The sequence below is a fragment of the Natator depressus genome, chromosome 2 (genome assembly GCF_965152275.1).
Source record: "Natator depressus isolate rNatDep1 chromosome 2, rNatDep2.hap1, whole genome shotgun sequence".
NCBI classification, from domain to species: Eukaryota; Metazoa; Chordata; order Testudines; family Cheloniidae; genus Natator; species Natator depressus.
In genome coordinates, this window is record NC_134235.1 from 15,480,410 (window position 1) to 15,500,815 (window position 20,406).

Sequence of the window (20,406 nt, forward strand, 5' to 3'; positions counted from 1 at the left end):
TTAGGAAGGAACAATCAGTTGCACACATACAAAATGGGAAATGACTGCCTAGGAAGGAGTACTGTGGAAAAGGATCTGGGGATCATATTGGACCACAAACTAAATATGAGTCAACAGTGTAACACTGTTGCAAAAACAGCAGACATCTTTCTGGGATGTATTAGCAGGAATGTTGTAAGCAAGACACGAGAAGTAATTCTTCCACTCTACTCTATACAGATTAGGCCTCAGCTGGAGTATTGTGTCCAGTTCTGGGCAACTCATTTCAGGAAAAATGTGGACAAATTGGAGAAAGTCCAGAGAAGAGCAACAAAAATGATTAAAGGTCTAGAAAACATGATCAATGAGGGAAGATTGAAAAAATTGGGTTTGTTTAGTCTGGAGAAGAGAAGACTGAGAGGGGACATGATAACAGTTTTCAAGTACATAGAAGGTTGTTACAAGAAGGAGGGAGGAGGCAGAAAAATTGTTCTCGTTAACCTCTGAGGATAGGACAAGAATCAATGGGCTTAACTGCAGCAAGGGAGGTTCAGGTTGGACATTAGGAAAAACTTCCTAACTGTCAGGGTGGTTAAGCACTGGAAGAAATTGCCTAGGGATGTTGTGGAGTCTCCATCATTGGAGATTTTTAAGAGCAGGTTAGACAAACACCTGTCAGGGATGGTCTAGATAATACTTAGTCCTGTCATGAGTGCAGGGGACTGAACTAGATGATCTCTTGAGGTCCCTTCGAGTCCTACGATTCTGTGATTCAGCAGCACAATTCCGGCCCCTGGGGTAAAAGCACCATAGAGCTTCTGGTCACCTACAGGCACATACCAGGGTCAGACACATTCACACAGACTAATGGCCATTTCTGACATGGAAGCGGCTGGGCCGTCCTCACCTCTGATCCTGTGGTGGAGGGGCATGGGCAGAGCACTCCCACAAGGAAGGCTCCCTTCCCCATCCCCTGTAGGCTGCTGAGGGGATCTCTACCCTTGCCCCAAATGGAGCCAGCATGTAAGAGAGGGTTGGGGTCTGACTGCAGGATCCGTGATTAGGCTCAGAAATACCAGATAGGGGGCGTGGAGCTATAGCAATGGTCTGGACCAGGGATCAGCAACCTATGGCACGCGTGCCAAAGGCGGCATGCGAGATGATTTTGAGTGGCACTCACACTGTCCGGGTCCCGGCCACCTGTCCCGGGCACTCTGCTGCCATTCTGGGGTCCTACTGCTGGCCCCCTGCCACCCGGGGTCCCATCCGCCAGTCCCCGCTCAGCCCACTGCTGGCCCTGGGTCCTGGCCACCTGTCCCGGGCACTTTGCTGCCATTTTGGGGTCCCAGCCCGGGGCTCTGCAGTTGCCCTCAGCTATGGCCCACTGGTCCCAGCCTGGGGCAGTGAGGGGTGCAGACAGGGGCAAGAGGGGGCGCAGCTCAGCACCCCCTCCTTAAAAACTGTTCCAACACCACTGTACTGGGATATTTTTAAGTCCTGATTTGCTGCTTACATCACTATCACGTCACGTGTAACAGCACATTGCGTATGATGTTGTCTGTCGCGTTTTTTTTCCCCACTGTAAGTTGCGGGGTACATTTGACAAAATGTCAGCTCCTAAGAAAGCAAAGTTAGATGTCCATTCATTTCACTTCACAACATTTGGTGGCTAAGTCGTGGCAAGGTTTTGGTGCGCTTTGTAGACTGTTTTGATGCAATCAAGGCCTTTTTGTCAGAAAAAGGACAAAACTACCCCGAACTGGACGATGACAAATGGCTGTGTAAGCTCATGTTTCTAACTGACATCACCGCTCGCCTAAACAAACTCAACCTCCATCTCCAGGGTGCAGGGCAAACGGTTCTGGATCTTTATGAAACCTGGAAGGCATTTGTTGTAAAGCTAGCAGTTTTTTCTCAGGATATTCGAACTTCCACTTTCTGCTGCTTCCAACACATAAAAGAGCTATCGACACGTTGCACTGTCACTGTCGATGAGATTGGAATGTACATGCAAGAACTGGAATCAGAATTTTCTAACAGATTTCAAGATTTCCAGTGATTTGGCCCAAGGCTTTCTTTTCTAATAAAACCTGAAAAATTCAACAAAAGCGACTTGGATTTGTCTGTATTTCAGTGGATGGGTGTTTGAAGATTTCAAACTGCAACTCATTCAGTTAAAAAGCTCAGAATTGTGGGCATCAAAGTTTGTAGATCTGCGGAGTGCACTTGAAGTTATACAGAGAGATCATGGGTCCTCTATTCTGACCTGCGGGACGTCCCTGCCTGTGAAATTGAACTTTTTGAAGAAAATTGCGTTTGCAGTGCTTTCAGCATTTGGCTCCACATACCTGTGTGAACAGGTATTTTCACACATGAAACCTATCCTCTGTCCCTCTCGGAGCCAGTTAACAACTGATCACTCAGAAGCCTGTGTACAGCTTAAACTATCCAAATATGTGCCAGACATTGGAAAACTCAGCAAGGAAAAACAAGGGCAAGGATCACACTAAACTAATAAGATCTGCATTTTAATTTAATTTTAAATGAAGCTTCTTAAACATTTTAAAAACCTTATTTACTTTACATACAACAATAGTTTAGCTACATATTATAGAGAGAGACCTTCTAAAAATGTTAAAATGTATCTCCGGCACGCGAAACCTTAAAATAGAGTGAATAAATGAAGACTTGACACACCACTTCTGAAAGGTTGCCGACCCCTGGTCTGGACTATTGGCCACAGGTGGCCAATGATGCAGCCTCACAACCTGCCTGCAAGAGCCACAGAATTCTACCCTCCCACACCTGAGGTGGAGGAGAAGCCCCGTCAGCTGTTAGCAGCGTAGGGCTTATGGCATGCAGGTGAGTTAGCTTTGTGCCAAAGCCGGGGCTGAATCATGATGATTATTTATTATTGGCATTACTGTAGCACCTGGGAGCTGTAACTGTGAAGCGGGACCCTGGTGTACTAGGTGCTGTATATGTACCTGCAGAGGACAAGAGAGAGGCAGACACAGGTAGCTTGCACAACTAGGGGTCAACAATGTCACTGAAGATGGCACCACGGCAAGAAAAACAGCACAGAGGGAAGGATGAGGAGAGGCCTTGATGCAATGGGTCAATATCTCCTGAAGCCGATTGTTCCATTTTTTTCTTCCCCGATGACAAAGGGCTTCCACGGGGTCCAAGTGGCATCTAGTTAAGAGAGATTCATGCTCCTGATTTCAACTGAATGCTGCAAAGGGACAACAGACTCTCGTAATTGCCCAATTTATCTAACATAACCAGAGACTCTCTCCTGTACTGCAGCCTCCAGGAGAGGGTTATTCCAGTGAAGCGTCTTTCTGAATAGGAGCCAGACACTGGTCAGGGAGTCCAGTAGAAAGGCGGACGGTGATGAGCCTGGGTGGGGATGGCAAGCCTACAGCTGGACATTGAACAGCTCCACTCCTCAGCTCTTGCAAAGGTCGTCTGTGTGGCTGGGTGCAGGAATTAGGATTCTTTAAGGGATGGCTCCTGCTCTGTAACCCCTGCCTAAATCCAGGGTAGCTTTAGCCTCTCCAGAAGCTGCTCTGGATCTTCACAGGTTTACAGAGCAGAATTTGGCCAGTTGTCTCTCAGGTGAGCCACAGAAGTAAGAACCCAGGCCCTTTGATCACTGAAGATCTGCTGGCACTTTTTTGCAAGTGCCTCCTTTTATTCCCTATGGAGTCACAATCAGACATGGTATCCTTCACTTCTTGCACTAACCTGGGGTGGGGGTGGTTGCTGTGCATCGTGTGTGTGTGTGAAAGAGAGAGAGAGAGAGAGAAGTAGTTCCTGTTTGTAAAGCACTTTGGGACTTTAATTCATTCCCATTACCTAAATAAACCAAAGCTGGAAATATCTGTGTGAGGAAAAATCTACCCACTGCTCCCATGTGCCCCTTTAGCCCAACACTTTGCAAGTTGACATCAATCTAGGGAAGTGGCTTTTTCAAGAATGAATGACTACATGTAACAAGCCCCACATAGGCTAGCACCAAGATTTGAACCCAGGACTTTCAACACTAACCTTGAACTAAAAGAATAACTCCATTAAATGGTAGCAGTAGTTGGCTGTTAACCTCAAGTAGACCAGCCACTAGAGGGGGAGAAAACCCACATTAGTACAGTATAAGTTATATTTACAGCGTAGCAAGTAACTTATCATCATCCAACAGCACAGGGATACTGTATAGGTGGCAAATGTCTGGCTTTACCTGCAAACTTGTTGAGAATTGGTTTGAAATAACATACAAGACTCCCCACCACCATTGTCATTTCATAGTATATGACATTGCATTAGTTACTGCTGACCCTGCAGAGCAGTTACTCTACATATCCTTCTTGTGGAGGATTTCTTTATATTATTTAGTTCATTTAATCTATATGGTTTATCCTGAACTCATAACTGTTTGGCTAGAAAGTGTCCAAGGACATTTGTGCATACTGAGGTCAGTGGTACATAAAAAGACTGTCTTCCCTGGAAAAACTGATTTATGTTCCTGTTTTCTGTAACACATGGGGGAAAGGGAGAGAAACTGTAGCAGTGAATTGAACTATAGGGGTTTTATTAACTGAATAAAAATATATACCGAGGATTAGCTTCTACTTTCCTTCATGTCTCTGCAAGCTCACTGAAGTTACTGGTGTTACATGGTGTAACTGAGAAGAATTTGGCCTTCTGTATCATTTAAATGTGACACAGGTTTATAGGTTTAATTGATCAAATTAGTCTGCTAGAGCACAAATCATGTTATATTTACATCCAAACCATGTAATCGGCACCTTTTTCATGCATAGACTTTCCTAATCCTCCAGTCTGCTTTGCTGGAATGGAGATTTTAAGACTGAGGATGTGGGGGCTAACCTAAGCTTCACCAAACAATTCCTGGTTCTAATAATTCATTATCTATCTCATCCCCCACTATCTTCATGCAATTCCCTATCATAACACTGTAGAGAAGAGTCCCTATGCATTTTTAGGCATGAGAATCATTTAACCCACCACTGAAGTACAATCACCTCTGGGATGGAAATTGGCAGCTGAGGGCACAGAAACAGCCCAACAGTTTTGCAGAAAGGCCACAAATCTCTTCCAGAAAAAATGTAGAAAGACCACAACTTAACATACAAACAAACCTATTGTAAAGGCAGAATTTTAAAAAAAAAAACTCAGTTTAAGAAAACGTAAAACAAACAAACAAACCCCAACACACCAGTAATATGTAGAGAAGTAATACACAGGGATCCAGAAAGGTTAGAAATAAGATCAGAAAGAATAAAACAAGATTCAGTTTGGAAAACTTCAGGCTAATATATCTGTGTTTGGGGAGTGGGAGTAGTCTAAAATACAGATCTTCCATGAGCAAGAGAAACCTGCAGAGCGGGGATGCTGGTGCGGGTATAGCTCTGTAGATAATAGCAGATAGTGGACAGCATGTAAACTCTGAGTTTGCAGTACAATCAGCAGTAAAAACAAAATAACCCTCCAATACTGCATTGGCTTGCACAGGCAGAAACATAGTATCCCGGGACAAGGCAACAGTTCTGTAAGGGTCTGTAAGCAAAAGGACATTTTGTTTGTTTTTTAATTCTAGACAACCAAATAGCATTGCTATTTGTGGAGGGTGTTGAGAAAAGAACAGCAAAAAATAATTGGGGGTTGGAAGGATTGATTTGTGTGATGAGATTAAAGGAGTGAAATGTGTGCTGTTTGGCTGAGAGGTGATCAGAAGGGAACATGAGAGCCTGTTGGGGTTGTAAACCCCCAGAAGGGAGAGGAGTCATTTCGGGTGATATCTCTGGGAGTAATGGGATAAAATGAGCTATGGCAAATGGAGAGGAGAAGCTGCTAGTATGGGATCTAATAGTCTGAGGGGATAGTTTGCAAAGAGAAGTGGTGGAAGTCCGGTTGGAAACGGGACATTTGAAAGTGAACAGGACAGGACAGGGCACTAGTGAGTATAGTATAGGGAACAACTCTTGAGTATTTATGTACTCACACAAAAGTGCAGGGCTCTTTTATGCTCATCTCCTCATCTTTCACTTCTTCTTTAGGTTTTTAAAAAGAAACCCTTGGGAATGCTGCTAGGAACCAGATTTAACCCTTCCATCACTTCCAAAGTTTCTTCAACCTTTCTCTAAAATGGTGGCTTCCAGAGTTCTATCCTCTATCCTTGTACTAAAGAAAGGCTTGTTCTTTTGTCCATATGCTCCAGACTGCTCAAATTCAAGTGCATCGGGTTGCATGCGGAAGGCTAGAAGGCATTGGTATTAGAGGGAGTTTAAATAGTGTGGCCTACAACACAGTACCAGCTAATGCCACACTGGGACAATCGCTCAGCACAGTCCGTGGGACATGTGCCACCGTGTGAAACAATATTACTTCCTTGCAGCCACTGAAATTAACTGCCCCAAACAAAATCTCTTTAGGCTATAGACATCCAGCAGCAATGAAAGCAGCCTGCAGGCACAAAACCACAAAATCTCTCTCTCTCTCTGCCTGCAATGTCAATAACAGCAGAGAAGTTGGAAACTGGCCATGTTTTATCTGAAACATTCCTCACCCCGCCCTCCACTCCCAAGTCAAGTGGGTGAGAAGAAGAAGCGGATGGAAGTTGATGAAGTTCAGGGGGAGGAGGCTGCTCAGACTCCTTCCTCCTGGTGTTCTCTCTCCTCTATATGGTAGCTCAGCTGCAGGAGGGCAGGATTAGACACATATATTGAGCATCTTTGGCATTGCTCTCTCCCTTGTGGCAGACGTGCCCTATGCTCTTCTGGAGGGCAGGCTGCAGCAGCACCTCCTGTGAAAACACTCGGGGTTTCAAGATTTATAAATCCATTGTAGGGGGGGATCGGTTTTGGTCCAAGATGTGGCAGAAGAAGCCTTCAATCGGGATGCGGGAGCAATTGTTTTAATTGACTCGAATGCCAGATTGGCAGCATTGAAGGCTGAATTCTTTTATCTATCCACATAGCATCTACCAAACAGGCAATGACACGAGACGCTTCCCCACCAGTCGCAGCCAGCGTGCCTGGACCTTCGTCTGAAAGGTTCGTCTCTGTGTATGAGAAGGGTGCTCAGTCTCCATCTCCCTTCAACCCTTGACCGTTTGCTTCAGACTGTCAATACTGCCAGTTAGTTCCCAGAAAGATGGTGTGTGCATTGGGGGGGGGGCATTCTTTTGGTTTCATGGACAATTGTCCCCTTTGAAGGTGAGACCATCCAAATTCATAGTGAAGAATGGGCAGATGATGAGAATTTTGACCACCATAGGGGTTTAAATGGTGACCTTGAGGCAAAAGACTGAGCATTGTCCAAATGTCTGTGAGAATCTTTCCGGTCACTTCACCGGGCTTCAGGTCCAACAGCATCACATTGTCAGTCTCATGAACCAACTTTCTTAATAGGCGTACTCTTAAAAAAACATGAGCAAACACAGGAATCAGTAAATAAAATGAATTAAAATTGGGTGTCAGGTGTGTATTTATACACTGGAAAAGGTCCACACGAGCTCGTTTGGTTTCTCACCTGCCTCACATGTGCTATAAAAGGAGATCTGAACATGTCTCTGGAAACAGTGGAGACAAGTGTGTCAACTAAAAGTCTAAATTTGTGTTTAACTCACCACTGAGGTTAAAATTATCCTGGCAAAATCTATGTTTATTCTGAACGCGAGAGTAGATCTCTTGCGTAAACATTACTCATTTTACAAGTTTTTTTCTGTGAAGGGTTCTTTTCTTTTCTTTAAAACAGACAAAAAATACCCCAGGAAATTAAATTTTGAAAAGGGGTTTTTGGTTCAGTATTTTTAAGAGTCTGACTTCAGCAGACTAAGGTGAGAACAATTGAATGATCCAGCTCTGGCTTCCCTAAATTGAGGATCTAATTTCAGGATTTGGGTGGCAGAGGTGGTTTTGGGTGGGTTGTTGATTTTGGGCCACAATCTTCGACTTCTTTTAAAGGTGGATTAATTATTATTATTATTATTTTCTTATTGTATTTATTTGGGCCACATGCAAATATCTCAAGATGGAAAACTTGAAATGGGGACCCTGGGAATTCTGCTTTGTCTGTCGTAGTCCGGGCCAGCTCTAGCCAGTGTTAGACTGCAGCCTGAATTACTGAAACTCCTGGGGGCCCCTGATGGGAACAAGGCTTAAAGGCACAATGGGCCTGATCTAAAGCTAATTGAAGTCCAGTTAGTCTTCCCATTGACTTCAGTGGACTTTGAATCAGAGCCTCAGATCCCACGATAGGCACCTTAGACCAATACAAGTTACATTAGATAAGGAATGCGGGGTGGATGCAACCCCCCCTTTGTGCTGTGGAGCCTAACTCCACGGTTCCCTGTCCACTCTGCATGCTGAGGGCCTGATCCAAAGATTACTGAAGTCTTTGATTTTGATGGACTATAGATCAGGTCCTGACAGAGGAAACGAGCCTGCAAAAATAGTAAATGTAACCATACAAGTAAAGTCTGCATAGTAGTAATGCATATATAAAAGGCGGGCAGAGTTAAGGTTGGGTGCCTACAAGAGTTAAGGTTGCATGTGCAACACTGAGTTAATGATTTCCTGGCTTTTGAGCACTTTGCTTTGCAGCCATGACATTTTCTTAAAGGAGGTTCTCTTTGCATAGTGAATGTAATTTCTCAAAGCTTCAGCCGAGACAAACACTGTTCTTCAGTATAAACTTTGTCCCTAATTGTCTCCCTCTTCCTCTGCTGGGGAGTGGCTGCGTCTGAATTTTGCCTGCATACAAGTCAAAATGACAAAAAAATATTTACACTTCCTTTCCTTAGTATGAAGAATGTTGCAAAAGCAATATTAGTGCAGGCTGATGCACTGGGAGAGGGAAACTGACTCTCCAGTGTATGGTCAGCTGTCACATACAGGCAAAGTCAGTGATGCATGAATACACTGCTAAAGCCACACTAGTACCACTTTCAATCCTCTGCCTTGTTGGGGGGTTTTTGGCACTCCCTCCCCTTCTGACCTTCAGCAAAGAAACCCTTTGGGCCTTATTTTTTGTGCTTAGATTCAGGCCAGAGCCTGATTTTGATTTTGATTTTTGGGGGAGAAGTTTGGAATAAATCAAATGAGCTGCGTCTGAGAGAAGGAAAGCTGAGAAAGGGAAGGCTGCTTCATTTTTGAACAAAAGTTTTCAGAGTTTCCTGGGTTTCTCCACTTTGCTTTTCAAAACCAGAGATGGGATCCAGACTGGAGCGCCAACTCCGCATCCCTCAAATGTAAGGAGACAAGTTGAATCCATTGGCTCCTGTGGCTTTGCGTCTGGATCAGATCTGGAATGGGAATGGGGGAGGGGGCCTCATCTTAGAACAAAATGGGAGAATTCTTGCAAGAACTGACATTGCGATTAATTATTTTATATTGCAACCACAATCAGGGTCCCATTGTGCTAGGCACTGCACAAACATACACCAGGAGCCACACCCTGCCCTGAAGAGTTTTTAGGGCTTGTCTGCAATGGGGAATTTGCCCAGAATCACTATTCCACACTAGCTGCCGATGTGCACACTCTTATTCCACATTAAGAGCACCTTTGTTTAGATTAGCCTAAACTGCTTTGGAAGTGATTAATCTAAACCACACAAAGGCAGTCTCAGGGCAGAGTAAGAGTGTTACTGGCACGTTAATACAAAATAGTAATTAAGCTTTAAATTCATACCTAGTTTATTTTGCAATAGCTTCCCCATTATACAACTCTTAGTCTAACTAGACAAAAGAAGTATTGCCCCCATTTTACAGATGAAACACAGAGAGATTAAGGGTATATCTACACTGAAATGTAAACCCAGGATTTGAACTCAGGCCTAACTCCCCTTCTGTCTACACACAAATTATGCTAAACCAGGTCAAGCTGGGACCCGGGGTCAAGCTCTGTTTCTTTGCATTGTAGTCATAGCCCCACTAGACTCATGCTCTGGGAGTCTGCCGAAAGTATCCCACAATTCCAAAGGGCAACTTCCTTCATCTTCTGGTCAGTCAAGTTTGGTGGACAGTCATGTTTTCCCACATTGCACCATGTACAAAGGGCTAGAGCGGCCATGTTGTGAGAGGGTGGTTGGGCTCGGGCCCTCATAATGCAGTGTAGACACTGGCACCCCAGGTTGGGACCCAGGATTCAACAATTCCTAACCTGGGGTTACAAATGAGTGTAGACACTCAAACGATCTAGGTCAACAAATCCCAGGTCTGCAACTTGAATTCTATTAACCCATGGCTTACATTGCAATGTAATCATACTCTTAGTGACTTGCCCAAAGTCATACAGAAAGATAGGTATTGAACTATGATCTTATTACCCAGAAGACCATCCTACCTCTCTAGGCCAGCTGTGAGATTTCTGAATCATCTCACCCTTCTCCTGGATTAACCAGGAACCCAGTCTCCAAAGGGCTTGTTTATATGCAGACACTCAGGGTATGGCTTCACTACAGAGCCTATGCCATCATGGTTATGTTGGCATAGCTGTTTGAACATAGACCCCTGGAGTAGACCAAGCCAACACAAACAGAAGGCATTTTTCTGTCAGTGTGGGAACACCAGCTCCCTGAGTTGTGTTAGCTCTGTTGACAGAAACCCTTTTTTGCTGACATAGCTTCATGTATCCTGGGGAGTTTGTCGACATATCTATGTCAGTCACAGGTGTGGTTTTTTTCACATCCCTAACCACATCGCTATGCCAATATACCCTTTAAGTATGGATCAAGCCTCAGGAATATGAACCCAAATTAACTAAAAGTGTAAATTTTAAGTGGATTATTTAGTTATGAATAAGAGTGTGCACACGGGTTTAATGTGGTTTAACTAATTCACTTTAAATTCATAACTTTAGTTAATTCAGATTATTTTTTTTGAGCATCCTATGTAGACAAGCCCAATAGCAACTCTAGATCCAAACATGCTAGCTCAACTCATCTCTTAACAGTGTTGCCAACTCCCATGATTGTATTGCGAACCTCACGATATTTGCTGTTTTCCACGAAGCCCTACTGGAGTCATGCGATTACATGAGCCTCTCAGCTTTTATTTATTAAAACGTACGTTTTAGCTCTGTTATCCTGAAAACGTGAACACCAAAAACCAGAAGGCAAATGAAGAAAACCCAGCATGTATGATTTTTTTCAAAATCCCATGACTGCTTGGGGCTTATTTGTGATTTCTGAATGTTTGGCGTTAGCAATTTCACGCACCTCTCTTGTGCCAATTTTCTGTAAGTTCTACTCCTATGAGAATTAGAACACAGGGCAGGTCTGCAACTCAGTGATTCCATTGTACATTTCTTTCTGTTGTAACCTGATTGGGCTGATGCCAGCAGAGTCCTGGACCTCCGTATTGGTGAGTGTTCTAAAATGGCACAAATTCCTAGAAGCAGACTCTAATCTCTGCATGCTGTTCTGCATGCAGTTAGCGCCTGCGGACTGGGTCTGGTTCTCAGTCCCTGGAGCAGAGCCTCACACCCTAGGCAGGAGCAAAAACGAAGGAGTTCACCTATCCACACAGCCTGCTTATTGGTGAGGTAAGGAGCTAGTTCACATATGGAGCCCAGTCCCTTTTGGTAGGCAACAGGACTGCAGAGTAAGTGAAAGTGCAGAGTCTCCTAGTGTATGTCTAGGGTACATGCTCTGGGAGTGTGAACGTTTGATGTAATACTGTAGGTTTCCTCCTCAAGCCCTCCAATCCCCTTGAGCTGCTAAGACATAGAGTGGGAGACCGAGAGCAAAAGCCACAACAATATTCATTAGCAAACACATTTGTTGTGGAATATGATCCTGTAAAATACCTGTAGCTTCTGAACTGTCCTGTTACAGTGAAGGAGAACACTTGTCCTTACACTTCTGCCCTTGCAACAGGCAAACTCATGTACCCCTGTACTTGCCGGTGAACTTTGGGAACACTTTTCAGTCTCTGAAACCCTATAATGTATTTGTTCAGCCCCAACCATAGGTGGCACCCAAAGCACCTTGCAAAGAGTAATTAATTTAGCTGCACAACTCCCTTTTGGAGTCTGTTGGCATTATTATCCCTGTTACACAAATGAGAGAACTGAAGCATGAGATTTTCAAAAGTGGCTGCCAATTTTAGGTGCCTGGGTTTGGGCCAGATGTTCAGAGGTGCTGAGTACTCACAGTCTCGTTGGAACTTACTCGGAAAAGCAGGCCTATGTTGTCTCAAATTGAGGTGCCCAAAATCAGGGGTTGCTATTCAAAGCATTTTTAACCCGGGTACTTCCCTGAGACCAGACGGGAAGCCTGTAGGAGAGCCAGGAATAGAACGCGGGGGCCCTGACTACCAGCCCTAGCTGCATCACCATCCTTCCCTACCATCAGCACCCCTCTCATTTCCTTGTGATCTGAAATATCATTGAGTCCCCCAGTAAGTGTAATACAGTAACCTCTCACTTAACGTTGTAGTTCTGTTCCTGAAAAATGCGACTTTAAGCTAAACGATGTTAAGTGAATCCAATTTCCCCATAAGAATTAACGTAAATAACGGGGGGGGGGTTAGGTTCCAGGGCAATTTTTTTTCACAAGACAAAGGACTATATATATGTATATACACATATACACACACACACAGTATAAGTTTTAAACGAACAATTTTGATACTGGTACACAGGGATGATGATTGTGAAGCTTGGTTGAAGTGGTGAAGTCAGAGGGTGGGATATTTCCCAGGGAATGCCTTACTGCTAAATGATGAACTAGCAATTGGTGAGCCCTCAAAGGTTAACTCGTTGTTAATGTGGCCTCACACTCTACAAGGCAGCACGAATGGAGGGAGGGGAGACAGCATGGCAGACAGAGACACACACCGTGTGTGTGAGAGAGAGAAGCGTATTGCTCCTTTAAGTATGCTGACCCCACTCTTAAGTACATTGTCTTTTTAAGTTAATCAGCAAGCTGAGATGGCAGCTGCTGCCAGGAAGCTCCCACCATCCTGAGCCCTGTCGTGTGTCACACCCCCCCCCCGCTCTATGGAAGATGGGGTAAGCGGGGTGCAGGGGGGAGGGGGACACCCTGACATTAGTCCTCCCTCTTCCCCCCTGCGCCCCACACAGCAAGCAGGAGGCTCCCGGGAGCAGCTCCAAGGCAGAGGGCAGGAGCAGCACACACAGTGGGGGGAGGGACAGCTGAACTGCCAGCAATTGATAGCCTGCTGGGTGGCTGCTGCACAGGGAACTTAGGGGAGTGGGGAGCTGATGGGGGGCTGCTGGCCCACCCTGTTTCCAAGCCCCCACCAGCTAGCTGCAATGGGCTGCTTTTCCTGAAAGCTGTGGAGAAAGCAGGCGGCTGCCAAACAACACTATAAGGGAGCATTGCACAACTTTAAACGAGCATGTTCCCTAATTGATCAGCAACGTAACACGAAACAGCATTAACCAGGACAACTTTAAATGAGGAAAAAGAAAAGGAGTACTTGTGGCTCAAATAAATTTATTAGTCTCTAAGGTGCCACAAGTACTGCTTTTCTTTTTGCGAATACAGACTAACACAGCTGCTACTCTGAAACCTGTCTTTAAGGGAGGAGCAATGTAATAATAGAGCTGTTTGTAAAATGAAAAACTAGCTTAACGAAAACAATGAACTTTTGAAGTATTGCTTTCCTTTTGAAGGGTTCAGAAGGGGGGGTGTCACTTTTTGTTTTTTCTTAAAAAAAAAAACGTTCCTACCAATTTTTATTGGAAGCTTTTCATTACATTAAAAATTTCAGTGAGGTTGGTTTTGAATTTTTCCCCCCCAAAAATTTACAGGATGCATTATTTAAACAATGGCACTTTTCTCCCCCTCAAACAATTCAAAATTCCAACCACACGCTGACTACCACAGATGTGCCAGTATCAGCTTTAAATGTAAACCAGGCCTTAGTCTTTGTAGTCCAGCTCCTCAAAGGTATTTAGGCACCTAACGCCCGTTGATTTCTGCCTGAGGCAAAGAGCAAAGCAAGCAAAAGTGTGGGGTCTTCCCCTGGTGGACACCCCACATCCCATGAAAACATTTTAGGTCGGGGCTGGCCCTATCCTCTTCTCTGACACTGATAGTAGAGGTAGGAAGAAATACCCCTCCAAAACTCCTTAACCCTTTCAAAAGCGTTTCTAGAACAGAGCGCGCTTCTGGCCTGATTTCCCTTCCCCTTTCTGATGGCTTAGGACCTGTTGTTTCTTGGGGCTTTGTAAATCATATGGTCCACTAACTTGTGGGTGCGGTTGTATGTGTGTGTCTCTCTAGCTCCCTCTCCCTTTTGCCCTCTGCTTTCTTGATCAGTTATTCTTAGTTATAAATACTCTGTGTAACTGGCGGGTATCAAGATCAGTCTAAGGTGATGAGCTGATTTTGTGTGGTGTCTGCAAAGGGTAATTTAAAAGGGCCTTAGCTCCATAATCAAAACAGAAACTGAGTTGGAAGGAACTCGAACATCTCTGACTGTGTTTTGGTTTTTTTTTTCCTTTTGTGTGTCTGCAGATGGCAAGTGACTCTCTGTGACTTAAAGGCGCCTGTATCACCTGGGACCAAGGCCACAGGATGATCTTAATGGCCACATTAATGAAATAATTTTAAGGAAAAAGCAGCCTTCTTTTATCTAGCTCCTGTAGTTCAAGTTTTACTCCCATACAGGAAACCGAGTCTCAGACATTGATATTAATTACCTCTCAATCTTCCTGAATGGGGAAAGGAAATCATCATTATCAGTTTTGATTAAATGCTCAGTGGGAGAAATTAGCATCTTCCAGGCGAGTTGAAGAGAGCGATCTTTAAAAGGGAAAGAAAAGGACAATCCAATTTTGCTGCTTTAAATCACTCCAGGGTAAAACAAAGCCTCTCCCCTTGCCAGTGAAGATAACTGAATTTCTTTGTTTGGCCTAAACATCTGATCATAGAAAAAGCCTGTGAACCTGTGACAACCTTTCTCTTTGCCTTACCACGGTCACTGAGTCACAGGCTGACAGCCAGGCTAAGGAACCCCAAAGGAAAGATGGTCGCCGTCAAGAAGAAAAATCTGAAAATGTTTACACTTGCCTTATTGTTTGTCATCACGATAACGTCATTCTTGCTGAATTACACTAACAGTTCGGTGATGGTCACCTGGGATCCCAAGCAGATTGTCACGCAGTTAAAAAAACTAATGAAATACTCCCAGAGACCTTGCAGCTGTAGTTCATGTGTTCCCGAGCTGGGACTTTCCTTCTGGTTCGACGAGAGGTTTAATCAGACTGTTCAACCTTTCCTGACCACTCGGAACACCTTCATTCCAGAGGAGAGCTACAAGTGGTGGCTGGTAAGTAGGGGTGCGTATGTGTGTGTAAAATTTGTAGTGTAATTATTGTTTGTATTTCTGTAATAATTAGAGACCTCAACTGGGCCTAGGCACTGTCCACTCGTGAGAGACAGTCCCTCCCACAAAGAGCTTACAGTCTAAATAGACAAGACAGTCAAAGGGTGGGAGGAAGTTAGTAATATTGTTCTCATTTTCCAGATAAAGAATTGAAGCACACAGTGAGTTATCCAGGGTGATAACAGTCTGTGGAAGAGCTCAGCATTGAACCCAGAGCTCTCAAACACCAGTCCTGTGTTTTAACCACAAAATTATTCCTCTTCTTCTCCCACCAAAAATGGCTAATTCAAAAGAGAAACGTCTTATACAATGGAATTAACCTGTGGAACTCATTGCCATGAGCTACTGAGTTTGAGAAAATAGCAGTATTTTTTAAAAAAAATTAGAAATTCTGTCTGAATAAGAACTAGCACTGCTTTCTTTGATCGTATAATTACAGGATCTAAACTATCCACTTCATGACAGGTGCCATTTAGGAAGAAGCATCCCCTATGATTATTCCTCTGTGGCATGATAGCCTTATCCAGATCCCATTGAAATCAGTGGATGGATTCCAATTTATGTCAGTGGAAATTGGATTGGGTCCTATTTGGCCATAATGCAGTTTTTTGTACTTGCGTTTGGAACACTTAGGCCCCAATTCAGCAAAGAAATTCAGCATGTGCTTTAAGTCTGTGAGTAATCTCATACCTATTCAGCACACACTAACGTTGTTATTTAAGCATGTGCTTTAGAGCTTTGCTGACTCAGGGCCCGAGTATGTGGTGCCGTTTGGGCGAATGTGGTCTATGTTGTTAAACTGCAAAAGTATGTTTATTAGTTCCACTGTGCTGGCAAAATTCCAGCGTGGGTGCTAATTACATTCTGTCTGCGTACAGAATATCCATTTTCCCCGCAATTTCACTTGAACATAGAAATCGTCTACCCTTCCTGTCCTAAACTCTTATGTTGTCCATCCTGTGTGCAGTGGGGAGGCCCCTCCCACCAATACTTTATTTCAGACAGGGAGGATTCAGATTTGGGAGGGAGGTTTCAAACAGTTTGGGAGGGAACTAATTAGCTATTGCAGTTAGCCAGCTTGATAGCCAATAGGAAATTCCCATTGACTGTGAGAATTAATTGGCTATGGAGTAGAAATCCCTATTCTGAAATGAAGCCAGTCCCTTCTACTGTGCCTCATTCGTACCCTCCAGCCCTGAAATATCTTTCAGCCAGCTCCTCAGATGTGTTTAGGTGTGTAACTCTTATTGAAATCAATGGGAGTTACGCTCCTTTCTGCCTTCCTGAGGCTTTATGTGTCACTATACCAGGGCGCTTGCTCTGGGTTCAGCCCACCCAACTTACTAAGGAATAGAATCATAGAAGATTAGGGTTGGAAGATACCTCAGGAGGTCATCTAGTCCAAACCCCTGCTCAAAGCAGGACCAATCCCAACTAAATCAACCCAGCCAGGGCTTTGTCAAGCCGGGCCTTAAAAACTCTAAGGACAGAGATTCCACCACCTCCTTAGGTAACCCATTCCAGTGCTTCACCACCCTCCTAGTGAAATATTTTTTCCGAATATCCAACCTAGACCTCCCCCACTGCAACTTGAGACCATTGCTCCTTGTTCTGTCATCTGCCACCACTGAGAACAGCCTACCTCCATCCTCTTTGGGACCCCCCCTTCAGGTAGTTGAAGGCTGCTATCAAATCTCCCCTCACTCTTCTCTTCTACAGACTAAATAACCCCAGTTCCCTCAGCCTCTCCTTGTAAGTCATGTGCCCCAGCCCCCTAATCATTTTTGTTGCCCTCTGCCGGACTCTCTCCAATTTGTCCACATCCTTTCTGTGGTGGGGGGGTCCAAAACTGGACACAATACTCCAGATGTGGCCTCACCAGTGCTGAGTAGAGGGGAATAATCACTTCCCTCAATCTGCTGGCAATGCTCCTACTAATGCAGCCCAATATGTTGTTAGTCTTCTTGGCAACAAGAGCACACTGTTGACTCATATCCAGCTTCTCATCCCCTGTAATCCCCAGGTCCTTTTCTGCAGAACTGCCGTTAGCCAGTTGGTAGCCAGCTTTCTATCCACCTTATAGTCCATTCATCCAATCCATACTTTAACTTGATGGCAAGAATACTGTGGGAGACCATATCAAAAGCTTTTCTAAAGTCAAGATATATCACGTCCACTGCTTTCCCCATATCCCCAGAGCCAGTTATCACAGAAGGCAATCAGGTTGGTCAGGTATGACTTTCCCTTGGTGAATCCATGTTGAATGTTCCTAATCACCTGCTCTCCTCCAGGGGCTTCAAAGGGAGGCGGACCTGAGCAGGGATCAGCTCACTCTCCTATAAGGAGTAACAGGAAGCTGCCCAGGAGGGATTCCCAGGGATACTGGAGTGGAGTAGAGAGGCTGCTGGGGAGCAAGTAATCTCCAGTAGAGAAACCTGCAGCATAGGGAGTGAGGCTATAGGCAGGAAAGGCCTGGGAGGCTACAGGCAGGAAAGGCCTGACTTTTTCCTGTAATTGTGATTGAAACAATAGCTGCTGAGGGGACTGTGGCTTGCTAGCAGTGGCTTAAACTTGCTTTCGGGGGAACAGTGACAGCAGAGGGGCTGAGGTGTAACTGCTTTGTTGGCAGTGTAGTGTAGACCTTATTTTGACCGCAGTGGAGCTATTGTTTATCTGTGGAACTATACCGTATTCCTGTTAAACACAGATGGGGGCTTGATACTGGGCTAGACACAAAGACAGCCTTGGCCCCCAAAGAGCTTATAGTCTAAAGGCCTGATCTTGCCACCTTTACTCCCATGCATAATCATGTATTAGGCCTGTAAGGATTATTCATGGAAATAAATGTTGTAGGATCAGACTGTCCACTAGCATGAAAATGACGACTGTTCTCAGAACATGTGAGCCAATATCTGAATGCCTCAGTTTCACCTGAGGCCTAGAGACAGGTGCAAAAGGGAGACCTCTTTTCCTGTTCTTGTCTCTGTGCATCACTTTCATACCCTGGCCCAGGTGATGCTCTCAACTGCGTCACTGTAAAAGGTGAGTCTCTCCAATACACCCATGAAAAATCAACAGCAGGATTTGGCCCAGTATCTAAAAATGTTCTTTACTCTTAGGTATAGACCGGGTCCTGCCCTTACTGAAGTCAATAGCAAAAGACCTGTTGTCAGGATTGGACCCTAAAAGAGTAAGAATTGCATGTTGTAAATGATTGCTTGAGTTACACAGGATATAGGAAAAGGAGTACTTGTGGCATCTTAGAGACTAACAAATTTATTTGAGCATAAGCTTTCGTAAGCTACAGCTCACATCCTTGGATGCTGTAGCTCAGGAAAGCTTATGCTCAAATAAATTGGTTAGTCTCTAAGGTGCCACAAGTACTCCTTTTCTTTTTACAATATATTGTATGAGGCAATGTTCTGTGTTTATCTCATTTTTGTTTTCCCCCTTCCTTAGCTGACTCACTTAGAATGTTATTTTCTCTGTGACACATACTGTGGCTAGTTTTTCAGTATTTGGTCAGTCAAAATACAGGAAAGCAATAATGTAAGGTCAATGGGTTTAGACTGAAATATAATAATCTGGCACCCTAAAACCTACCTAGAAACGCAATCACTGACCAATAAAAAGCTTATATTAACCTAGTGTTAGAGTTAGTATTTATTTAAAGTTTTCTTAGTGGGTGTTTGTTTGTTTGCTTGTTTCATTTTTCTTTGTGTTTAAATGTCACTTAAGAGGTCAGACTCTGATCTCACTTATTCTGTTGTAAGTGCAGAGTAACTCCTCTGAAGTCAGTAAATTAAAACTGCTATAAGTAAAAATCACGCTCCAACTCCCCCAGCTATCTTAACTAAAACACATCACTCATCCAACTACTATGAGAGCATGATTTTATCAGGAGTCTTGGGGTAGTTGGTGTTTTTCTTAATGCCACAGTTCCCAGGGTCATGTGATTGACTGAAACACTCCTCTTACGTCTAAAATAAAAACTAAGTTTCTAACCCTCATGGTTGTAGAGAAAAGTTTGCAAATGTGAACACCTACAGGCTTGAAAAACAGAAAGCAAAATAAAAAGACCTCTTCCCCAGTGTACTGGCTTTTTTTAATCTCGTTATTTTTAAGGCCATCTAATGATTGTTTGGGGACCTGACTCATGGTTTCTGAATGCTTGGACTGGAAATACTGCATAAATATGTATCTTTAGAAACCTTCTGGCAATCTGCCTCCTTTAAGCAGGGCCAAGATGGGTGAGGTAATATTTTTTATGGGATCAGCTTCTGCTGGTGAGAGAGACAAGCTATGAACTGCATGGAGGGGCAAACAGGGACAGTGTCCTCCTTTCAGTCTTGAGAACAAAACCCACCGGACACAATCCAAACCTCACTGAGACCAACACAGAAAGACTTGTTATTTGTATTAAGATATTGCCTTGCAGGCCAGTGGCCTCCTTGTACTAGGCATTACAAACACAGAGTGAGAGAGAGTCCCTGCCCTAAAGAGTTTACAGTCTGAAAAGACAAGACAGACTAAACCTGGGAGCGGAAGCAGAGAAACAGAGAGGTGAAGTGTCTTGCCCAAGGGTACACAGCAGTTCAGTGGCAGAGGCAGAAATGGTTGCCTTTCTAGTCCTCTATCCTTTAGAATATGCTGCCTCCCAGGGAATTCAATGGATTCTGGATTAGACTCACTGTCAATATTTAAGAAATACAAATGAAGGAGGAAAATATTAACTTCTGCATTTCATGATTTGATTTTAAGTGTGGAGTTTGTTGCATCAACATAGAGTTTTGCATTAATTTCTTTTTTAAAACTACTTAACTGTTTGTAAAAACAAAGAAGGAGAAAAGAGTAAATTGAAAATGCAGGTGCAGTATTTAAAGCTTTGTGAGAATGTTTTGCACAGCTGTTAATTACATCACTATGTTAATTCTATAGAATTAACATAAACACTTATATAGCACTTTTCATGTATAAAACATTATACAAACATTAATCCTGGCAGCAGCCATATGAGGCAAATTCAGGATTATCTGTATTTTGC

General features: G+C 43.9%; 1 protein-coding gene and 1 long non-coding RNA gene across 5 annotated transcripts in view; one reads left to right on the forward strand and one right to left on the reverse strand.

Moving 5' to 3' along the window:
• ST3GAL1 (ST3 beta-galactoside alpha-2,3-sialyltransferase 1) overlaps nt 1-20,406 on the forward strand; it is a 120,063-nt gene that overhangs the window by 73,035 nt on the left and 26,622 nt on the right. For all 3 annotated transcript variants that reach the window (XM_074943814.1, XM_074943815.1, XM_074943816.1), the window contains one exon: nt 14,492-15,305. In XM_074943814.1, coding sequence (XP_074799915.1) covers nt 15,003-15,305 — 303 coding nt within the window. In that variant the 5' untranslated portion in view covers nt 14,492-15,002. The remainder of the gene's footprint in view (nt 1-14,491; nt 15,306-20,406) is intronic.
• LOC141982085 (uncharacterized) overlaps nt 1-20,406 on the reverse strand; it is a 179,518-nt gene that overhangs the window by 69,521 nt on the left and 89,591 nt on the right. The gene's annotated exons all lie outside the window — the stretch shown is intronic.